At 41.7% G+C, this 11,050-nt stretch overlaps 1 protein-coding gene across 1 annotated transcript in view; it reads left to right on the forward strand.

Annotated features, from left to right (window-relative positions):
- Positions 1–11,050, forward strand: part of Adgrv1 (adhesion G protein-coupled receptor V1) — a 549,406-nt gene that overhangs the window by 204,650 nt on the left and 333,706 nt on the right. The window contains exons 74-76 of the mRNA XM_026783832.1: positions 1,406–2,505; positions 6,166–6,283; positions 7,236–7,407. Coding sequence (XP_026639633.1) covers positions 1,406–2,505; positions 6,166–6,283; positions 7,236–7,407 — 1,390 coding nt within the window. The remainder of the gene's footprint in view (positions 1–1,405; positions 2,506–6,165; positions 6,284–7,235; positions 7,408–11,050) is intronic.

Below are 11,050 nucleotides of genomic sequence, written 5' to 3' on the forward strand. Positions count from 1 at the left end.
ATGGTTCGATTATACATATCCCATTTAAGATAGTATTAGTCCAAAGAAAATACTTCAGGTAACAAATTTAAAGATCTTTAGCACCAATATAAATGACAAATAGATTTCTAGTGCTTACCCTAAAACCAGGGATGTCTGTAAGCCGCCCTGCTCTGCTACCTCTGCTATCCACTGCATGCTCAGCATTTTGTGTCCCATTTTATAAATGAAGAAAGGAACCGAGAGGTAGTATTCTAGTTAGTTTTTTATTGATATCATAGAATGCACGCCCAAAAGAAATGTGGAGGAAGAGGTTTATGTCACATGATCTCAGGTCACATGCCGTCACTGAGGGAAGTCAGGGAAGGGCTGTGAAGTGAGAACCATGGATGAATGCTGATTACTGGCTTGCTCTTTATGCTTATTCAGCACACTTGTACAGCCCCAGGCCACAGGGAAGGGGTAGCACTGCTCCTAGTGGTCTGGGGCCTCCCCAATTCATCATCAATCAGGAAGATGCCCCAAGACCTGACCACAGGCCTGCTGATGGAGGCATTTTCTCACTTGAGGTTCCTTTTCACTAAGAACTCTAGCTTCCATCAAGTCGACAAAACACTGACTAGGACAAGATAGATTATGTAATGAGCCTTATATCTTACATACCAAATTAGTATGTGACTCAGGTTCTCGGAGCACTGTCTGACCTCCTCACTGTAGTTTATGAGCTTCTCAGTGGAGACGGAAGGACATGAGGTATGCAACTTAAAAATCACCCAAATGCATGCAATTGATAATTTGACCTATCAATATATAAATATAAGCATATTTTCATAAATGCTACCCAAAGAAAATATGTTTGTGGTCAGGAGCAGGCTAGTATTCTACGAAATATAACTTCTGGTATAATTATCACCAATAAAAATGCATAGAAAAGAGTTAAGGATAAATTGTTCAACCAATGGTATTTCTTTCTTCCAACTCGCATCCAAGTTTTTGTTATATTTTTGTGAGAGAATAGTTTCCTTATCAAGAGCTGGAAGACACAAGAATTTTGCTCACAGTATAGGAAAATAGCTCTGCTTGGTAGCTGTGAGAGAAAGCCAGCTTTCATGGCATCCTAGAGGTTTGTGTCCCTTTGTCCTGGCCACAGAACCCCTTCCTTTACCCTCAGAGCACTGCTCCTGTGTGACAGGGCATCGGCGCTCAGACGTGCACCTCCCTAATCTGTTAGGTCCTGTCCCCGCCGCTGCAGCCTCCGCTCGTGCCTCCCTGGTGCTTTTCCTTACCAGTGTGGAGTATGGCCTCTGGATTCGAAGGTGCACAGGTTCTCTAGAGTGTTTAGAGGGGTGGGCAGCATGCCAAGCGCTGAAGAACTCTGTAGTGGCCTTTCCGCATCATACCAGCTCTCATGATTCATTTTTTCCAGATCAGGCTTTGCTACTGCCGAAATCGAACCCATGGGAGTCTTCCAGTTTTCCCCTAGTTCAAGAAATCTCACAGTGTCGGAGGATGCACAGAGGATCCGAATACATGTGCAAAGACTGTTTGGGTTTCACAGTGATCTGATCACGGTCTCCTACTCGACAACTGCAGGCAGTGCCAAGCCGCTGGAAGACTTTGAGCCCGTTCAGAATGGCCGACTTTCTTTTCAGAGGTTCCAAGCTGAGGCTGATTTTGAAATAACCATTACTGATGATCAGCTTCCCGAGATAGAAGAAACTTTTTACATTAATCTTACTTCAGTAGAAAATAGGGGACCTAGAAAGGGTGATGCAAATTGGAGACCTCGTCTAAATCTAGATCACAGTGTGGCAGTGGTCACCATACTGGACAATGATGACCTAGCTGGAGTGGGTGTTTCTGTCCCGACGACAGCCGTGATGGTGGCACTTGACAGCACTCTTCCTGCCACTGAAGCAAGTCCCACCACACACCCTAGCACAAGCAGGGTGACTGCCATTCCACACACCACTGAGATGTCTCCCACTGGTACAGAGACAGCAGGTGTGCCTGCCACCCCCGAGAAGCTTGTCGCCACTCCTGCTGCCTTGTCCGAGAAGCCGGACTTGGCTCCAGGAACTGTTCCTGATGCCATCTATGGGATACTCAGTCTTGGGCCTCCCGTCATTTATGTGGCAGAGGAAAAGAAGAATAGCACATTAAGCACTGCAGAAATCCTCATCCAGAGGACTGGTGGGTTCACAGGCAATGTCAGCATAACAGTGAAGACCTTTGGTGGAAGATGTGTTCAGAAGGAACCCAATGTGTGGCCCTTTCAGGATGTCTATGGAGTTGCCAACCTAACGTGGGCCGTTGAAGAAGAAGACTTTGAAGAACAGGCGCTCACCCTTACATTTCTAGATGGGGAAAGAGAACATAAAATATCGGTTCAGATTCTCGATGATGAGGAACCTGAGGGGCAGGAATTCTTCTATGTGTTCCTCACAGACCCTCGAGGGGGAGCGCAGATTGTGAGAGGAAAGGACAGCTCTGGGTTCTCAGACGTTGCTGTCATCGTTATCACAGGTAATGGCGGCATGTGATGGAGAACATATAGTGCAGTGTTTGTAAGAAGAGCAGTCTGTCTGAACTCCAACCTAAGACATTTGACTCCCATGTAACTCATTAAAAAGTGTCTTCCTTTAGAATAGACATGGTAGCACACTCCTTTAATCCCAGCAGTCAGGCAGAGCTCTCTAAGTTCAAAACCAGCCTGGTCTACATAGTGAGTTCCAGGTCAGCCAGGGAAACAAAGTAAATCCTGTCTAAATAAGAATAGCAACAACAGCTAGTTGTCTTCCTAAAGTGATGAACTATAGCATAAATTCATGTTTTATAATCTAATATATTCTGTGTGTTACATAGAAAGAGTCAGGTACATGGCCTGCAAGTCTGTAGTTGCACAACAGAGAAAAGTCTTTAAATCCACACTACTTTTCTAGAAAAATGCTTGGTTTGATGTCCAAACATATGATTGCTTATCTTGTTTTAGAACCTTATTTTAAATTTTTGAGCCATTTTCAGTAATCAGTCCTAAAACAAAGAAGCCATTGTTAAGAAATTCTTTGTATTTGTTATGAATTAGATTAAAATTAGTGTCTTTTATTCATTTTTGACCCAACACAATTTATATAATCATTTTAGTAGTTGGATACACTCACACACATGTGCACGTACACACACACACACAAATGTACATGTGCATACACACATACAGAGTCCTATTCATTTATGTTATATAGTTTAAAATTGTGTATGGTTTTTGATCTAAAGCAAATGAACAGTTAATGCCTTGCAGCCTCTATTTTCTCCCCTCTCACATATAAGTGTATATATCATATATGCACATGTACACATGCATAAAACAGCAGCTTACATTTTTAGTTATTTTAGGAGTTCCTCACACATCGTGATTTGGTGGTAACTTATAGTTTAGTCTTTGAAATAACATTATATATTTCATTAGATAAAGTAGATCAGCTTGTCAACTACTAACTAAAGTAGTAACGAGGCCACTTCATGATTTTGTTTTATTTTGACTATGTATTACCTTCGTATTCTTTGTATACATGGAATGAAATGTTTGAATAAATTTTCAAATAATTAAATCAAGTTAACATACATATATAGCATCTCAATTACTTACTGCTTCCATGGTGAGAACATCTGAGGTTTATTCTTAGAAATCTCAAAGTATACAATACCATGCTATTAACTACCTATATGCTGTGCACACTCTCAGGACTCACCAGGAGAGCACAATGCTGTCTCGTATTTATGCTATTTTAATCATTCAGCTATATGTCATAGTAACTTCCTTTATAGTGTTTCTCCTATTAATATTATCCTACAACTTTTCACTAATTATAATTAATACCATTCCTATTCCAACAGTTTATTGGGAGCATTGTAAATTTTAACTCATTTCTGAAAGCGGTTTATATTGGCTTAATTGATTTGTATATTTCTACTAAAATTAATTTGGAATTAAGCACCACACTCACATTCTATGGTTTAAATATTTTGCTTTATTATAGCCATTCAGATAGGACCACCGCTGACAGCCAAAATATCTATTAATTAGTGTGGTCTACTCAGTCCAGTGAAAATTAAAACGGTTCTTTTGAGATTCCTTGCTGTTCCAAACAGTGCTCCATTAGTTTCTGTGTAATAGAAAGGACTCTAGCCCTGGGTAGGTGGTTGGCAGAGGGCTCTTTCATGGTCAGGATGGCATTTGGAATGAATCTGCTTCTGCGTTTAACAGGCAATGTGACACACCAAGTCTGCCCAGATACCAATTCTGTGCCCCTCAAATGTGTGAGCATTGTGAGATTCTCTGTCACCTGCATGGGATGATCAATTGTCTGAGCAGTGTGGGATTCTCTGTCATCTGCATGGGATGCAATAGACTCCTGTCCTTTAGTGTCAAGAGATATAACACACCTGATACTGTCACCTGTAATGTCCACATGACTGCATTAAGATCTTTTATTTTTTTTATCCTGCCATCTAGTCTGTCATGACCTGGCCTTTTCTCTTAATAATATTTCTGTTTTAATTAGATCATTAACTTTATTGATTCTTCTTACCCTCAACCAGTTTTCATAACCTTTTCCCATTTAAATGTTAGAACTTCAAAATAAGCCAAGTGATAAATCTGTCACATCTAAAACCACCTCACTAAAAATGTAGCTCAAATTTATCGTAGCTGTGACAATAGAATGTTAATTAAACATTCTCTGTTGCTGTGCGAAAGAATTCCACACTTGCCCAGAATGGAATATAATAAAGGCATATTTATTAGGGATTAAATTCACAGAACTTAGTAGAGATCCACAGTTGTCTACATGTGTGGGGAACTGGAACCAACTCCAGCAGCCAAGGGCCTGGCAGACGCTTTACATCTGCATATATAGTATATGAGACCACGCCCAAAGTGGGCTGGCATTTTCAAGGCTATTGGCTGAAGGAGTTCCTACAGCACCTATCAGTGGCTATTGCCCTACAAAGAAAACAGGGAAGTGTAAACTCCCAGGAAAGAAGAGAACCAAAGGTGTGTGGGTAAGAATTGCTACCAAAGAGAAAACATCATATTGTGATGGTCAGCTAAGAAATGATTATAATGATTAACTGATGAAAATGAGGGTTGGAAATCTAGCTGAGGCAAAGCTCAGGGGAAGGAATGTCCGTGATGTGTGTATCCACGTTCTCTTACTCTTCAGAGCGGAGAGACTGAGCTCCAGTTGTGTTTGAGGCTGATTGCTTTAGGATTTTCCTTCTAGGATCATTTTGAAAGACTGGGATACTCGGAACAAGACAGCACGTACAGTAGTTAGGGTACTGGCTTAATCCACGTTCACTCGTGTGCTGGCAGGACACGCAGTCACTGTGTCAGCGTGCTGTGTGTGTGTGCGTGCACACATGGGTGTGCGGGTGTGTGAGAGAGAGTGTGAGAGAGAGAGAGTATATGTGTGAGTGTGAATGTGTGTGTGAGAGAGACAGAGTTTGTGTGAGTGTGTGTGAGAGAGGAGAGAGAGAGAAAGTGTATGTGTGTGAGAGTGTGAGTGTGAGAGGGAGAAACAGTGTGTGTGTGTGTGTGTGTAATGGTTCCTATCATCTCCTATAATCCCAGCTTCTAACACTCCCGATTCTCAGGAATTACATAACCATTCTCTCTCTCTCTCTCTCTCTCTCTCTCTCTCTCTCTCTCTCTCTCTTTCTCTCTCTCTCTCTCTCTCTCTCTCTTTGTCTGGAGCAGAGAAGGAAGTGTGTGAAATAACTCTCAAGTCAACCTACTTTAAAAACGGTGAATTACTTACATAGTTCATTTCCTTGACAAATACTTATTAACCGCTTGCCAGGAGCTGATTCTCTTGTCCCGGGAGCACAGCTGTCAAGACAGTCGTTGCTCTGACGGAGTTTGTTTTCTGTGGCATGTATACTGCAAATGGCTGTTAAATGTGCTGTGCGATCTCCTTAGAAAATCCTGTCCAGCCTCGATTTGAGGACTTTTGCCTCATCTTACTCTATTTTGTTTTGTAAAAAGATATTATATTTAGATATTATAGTTCTCCCCTCCCACTGTGAACTTCTCATTTATTCCTCTGGGCTATGAAGACTATTGTGGCACTGGGGAGGGGGTCATCAGTTCCTAGGCGCATTAGAGCTCTCCATTTTCCTTTCCAGGGAGTGACCTCCACAATGGCATCATAGGCTTCAGTGAGGAATCCCAAAGAGGCCTGGAACTGAGGGAAGGAGCTGGTGAGAGCAGACAGCACCTAGCTGTCACAAGGCAGCCAAACAGGTAAGTGTGTGTGTGTGTGTGTGGCTGGATATGTGCATATGCACACGTATGTCAGTGTGTAGATGTAACTTTGTATACAGAATCATGAGGGCAAAGTGAGTGTTGATAGAAGGTTTTCTGCAAGCTAGTTAGTCAGTATTGATATACATTTTTATAATTGAAGACATTTTTATTACTTGTGGTGTGGGGCGTGCCCCTCTGATGGTATGGATCGGTCAGAGGACAACTTTCAGCTGTCACTTTTCTCTCCCATGGGATGAAATTCAAGTCCACAGGCTAGGATGACTAGTGCTTTTACTGGCCGAAACACCCCACTAGCCTGGAGATGCTGTCATCGTCCATCTATTCCTGGACATATTGGGGTTTTGACCATAACATAGGAGTGCCTAGAACATTGTGCACACTGTTTAAATCACTGTCTGATGATTTAGGCTATCACTTTGTCAGGATAAGCACTCTGAGATGACTGATTCTAACCACCGAGCTCCAGAGACACTGGCAGCACGGGAGCTTTCCGTGCAGCCGGATTCTGTAGTGAGACTTTGGGTCTCAGCGCATACACGCTGATTAATGTCTTCACCTGGGGCCTATTCTGTCAAAATGTAGGACATTGTTTTGCTTTAAATGTTATGATTATAGCTGTCTTTAGGAGTAGTATTGTCCTCTAAATAGATTATTGAGAAAAGACAAATAATATCCATTTGCTTGCAGTTAGAGATTATCCTTACCTTTTGTCTGCATATTTTTGTTACGTTGGACAGGAAGAATGTTACTTAACTTTCCTCACTGGTTCATTACCGACCAGTGCGCATCAGAGAAGTCTATGGAGACTGCTAGCTGTAGTTTTCTATTCATCTTCTAGAAGTCTGTGGAGGAGGACGGACAGTTAGCACAGCTGCCAGGGACTGTGTGTCACTCTCTCACTGCTTGCATGGGTTTGTTTTGTACACAGGGCCTTTGAAGATGTGCAGGTCTTTTGGCGAGTCACACTTAACCAAACGGCTCCCACTCTCCAGAAAGAGGGACTGAACCTAATTGATGAGCTGCGCTTTGTGGCGGGGGTCACGACTTGCACAGTGGGTCAGACAAGATGCTTCATCCACCTCGAGCTCAATCCGGAGAAGGCAAGTGTGATGAACTGCTAGCCTTTCCTTTAGAATTCTCCAACTCAGAGCAGAGTTATTGAAACTTACGCATCGTGTGGTGATTATGTTTAGCCATAACATCCTTATTAGACCAAAGACGTCAGATGTAAAATGGATGCCATTGTCAATTTTCACTGATAGTGTGTTCTGTGTTTCTGCTTCTTGCCCTTTCTAGGGTACCTTTGACCCAGCCACTCGCGGTGTGTCAGACGGATTAGTATCTCTACTGACTACAGCTAGTTACAGCTTTGATTTTATTCTATTCACAAACATTTCTTCTTCTATTTGTACGTGAAGGATCTTTATTCTCTTTTCACATATCTTGGGTAGCAGAGTTTTGATTTATAAAAAGAGGCACAGAAAGCCTACTTGGTACATCCTTGGATAAATGAGTACTGGTTCAGCTGTAAGTGGCTCTGGGAGGCAGACATTGACCCCACTGCCAAGACAGTCCGCACCATCCAAACGGCCATTGGCACAATGACCCAATGCCGTCTTAGTAATCTAATAAGCTTTTCTATCCACTCTCTGTGAGATTAGAATGCTTGAATGTGTAAGGTACACTCAGTACTATTCATTCTTTGATGCATATTTATTAAATTAAAATAGCTAATAAAAAATTGCCTGCCAGATTGTGATATGAATGTTCAAAAGCATAATGGCTTCCCTGCCTGAACCCAAACTTCACATAGCAGAGAAAGCACACACGGACATACTTGCCTCGAAGCTGTTCTCGACACTCCAGCCTGATTTAAGATAACGCCATCGTAACTTTTAGTTTCTTTATTTCTCCTTTTTTCACTGTTTGAGAGTTGCCATAATAGTTATTTATACTAATCTCGTCTAAGTCTCTCTCCGTACATATTTTTATATTTTGTGGAATGTTTGTTCAGGAACTGAGAAGGACCACCTGTCACTGATGGCCGAAGCTGCCCTTGGTAACTGCCACTTTGCTTTGGTTGGGCTGTGAGACCTAGTTCCTGCCTCTAGTTCTTTCACATGGGAAATGCCGATCAAGTAATCCACTTGGAACACTAACTTTTTCTTTATTAATTCATGCGCTCAAGGATAATTTTCTCAGTATGCTGTTTGTCCCCAGAATAATCTATTCTTTAAACTCCACAGTGCAAACTGTATAAAAGTCCTGTTAGAACTTCTGCCAGGGTGAGGTTGCTTCTCTCTGTCTCTCTGTATCCAGGAGGGCAGCCTGCCGGAGATGGAAGAGCAGCCTGCTCTTCTTCAGCCCAAGTGTTCTGCTGTGTTGAAAGAGATAACTGCCGCCCTTATTTCTGCTTCACTTGTTTTTGCTTCACAGGTGGTGATCAGTTTTGCTTCTAGAAATAAATCTTTATATGCAATCTTCTTACCTACGTAAATGAAGAAAGAGCAATGATGAGTTTCTTTTTTACTTTTTTATTGAAAATAGATTTCTTCTCATAAAATATTTCCTGATTGTCTAGGATTTCTAATTATCTGCTCGAGTCCTTTGCCAATATTTCGGAGCGAGTACAACTCTCCTATGTATTTCTGTTAGTGACGAGGCAGCCTTTCTCTTTGGCTAATTAAACCTTCAGTCCTGGAAAAAAAAATATTTCCTGATTGAACTTTCCCGCTACCCCTCCAGCTCCTTTACCTCCTCTCCTGTGCATTCCCATCCCTTTCTGTCTCTAATTAAAAAACAAACAGGCTTCTAAGGGAAAACAATATCATAGTATGATATAATACAATAAAATAAAAGATAGAACAGAAACTAATACATCAGCATAGTACAAAACAAACAAACAGGAGAAAAAGAGCCCAAGAATAGGTCCTATAAACAGATATAGACATAAATACTCACCCATTTGGACACTGAAGAATCTCATAAAAACATAAAACCGAAAGCTGTAATGTGTGTGTGTGTTTGTGTGTGTGTACAAAAGACCTGTGCTATATATATAAAAAAAAGAACAAAAATCTACTACTGCCTGCTGTTAAGAGTAGTTTTTCCCTAAGTGAGACTCCCTGGGAGAGAAGTAAACTTTCATTTGCAGGTGGTCATCAATTGTGGATTCCTTCTGAGTCAGGGATGGGGGATGTGTCCACTTCTCTTTCCTGTGGGACTGCATCTGAAACAGACCTGGGAGTGCATCTGAAACAGACCTGTGAGTGCATCTGATGCAGACCTGGGAGGCACTGCACTTGCTGCCTCAGCCTCTGCAGCTCGTGTGTGCTGCTTCTGTTGAATTGAAGGCCTTGTTTGCCAAGGGTCCTCTATCCCCTCTGACTCATACACTCCTTCAGTCTCCCCCTCTTTTGCAGGATCCTTTCCCCTGATCCTTAAGGGGAGGGATTTAACAGAAACATCTCATTTAGGGCTGTGTGTTCTGAAGTCTTTCACTTGTCTGGCTGTGGCTTTCCAGTTTGAGGTTCTTGGTCACCCAAGCAGTGTTGGTTGGGTATGGGTTTCATCTTGTGGACTTGGCCTCAAGTCAAATCAGATACAGGTTGGTCACTTCCACAAGGTTTGTGCCACCATTGCACTAACATATTGTACAGGTAGGACACCAGTGGTTTGGTATTTCCATTTATCCTTTGGTATGTGAAGAGTAATTTCCTGTACCAAAGATGCTAGAACGTAAGGCACCAGCTAGATTTCTCCATGTTCAATGAACTGTATAGGTATTGTCTTCAACAGTGGGGCCTTGTCATCAGTTTATGAGTCTTGGCAACCACCTTGCTTGTTTGGGGGATTCCATGGGACAGACTCCTTTGGCCAGCAGCTCAGTTAGATGTAACACATTCCTAGTACTGGAAGTGTCATTTGGTGGCAAGAGATGTCCAGTTGGGCTCTGTCTCCCCCATTATTTGGTGATATCATTCAGATTTTTTTTTGTGTCTGTGTGTCTCTGTGTGTGCACGTGTGTGCACACATATGTATATGGAAACTTCTACTGTACTAGGTTGCCATACTATCTCTCAAATAGCTCTTAATTTAAACTGTCCCTCCCCATATTCTCTCCCTCACCTCCCTCTTCCCCTTCTCACCTGATTTTCCCATTCAAGTCACCCCTGTTCCAGTGTGTCCATAAAAATTTTATTTATATTTCCTAGGGAGCTCTACCTGTCTAGTACCTTATTCTGTATGTAACCTCTGTGGTTCCGCAGATTGTACCTTTTTTTTTGTCATTGATTTAGTAGCTAATATCCACATATAAGTGAATACATAGCATATTTTTGATGATTGTTCCTTAATAAATGAACACATGTTTAACAGAAGTCCCTAATATCTCTATATTTACATTTTCCTACATATTAACATTAATAAAACAGTTAGTATTCATTAATGTCTCACAACTTTGAAATTTTGTATTTATTATTGCTGCATGACTGAGTGATTAGGGATGGCACATGCATCACTAAGATGGAAGCCAGAAATTAACTGTCTAGTAGAGTCTCTCGGTTTTGACCTTTTGATTGGATTCCTCTCATGCCACTCAGGCTGCTTGGCTTCTGTGGATGGCTAGTGTCTTGACTTGCTGAGCCATTTCACCAGTATTCACCAACATTTTTTTAGACTTTATATTTTGATACTACTGTAGTTTCACTTTTAACTGATTTTAGGTCCTTACTAAGCTGTAGG

Source organism: Microtus ochrogaster, chromosome 19 (assembly GCF_000317375.1).
Source record: "Microtus ochrogaster isolate Prairie Vole_2 chromosome 19, MicOch1.0, whole genome shotgun sequence".
Lineage (NCBI taxonomy): Eukaryota > Metazoa > Chordata > Mammalia > Rodentia > Cricetidae > Microtus > Microtus ochrogaster.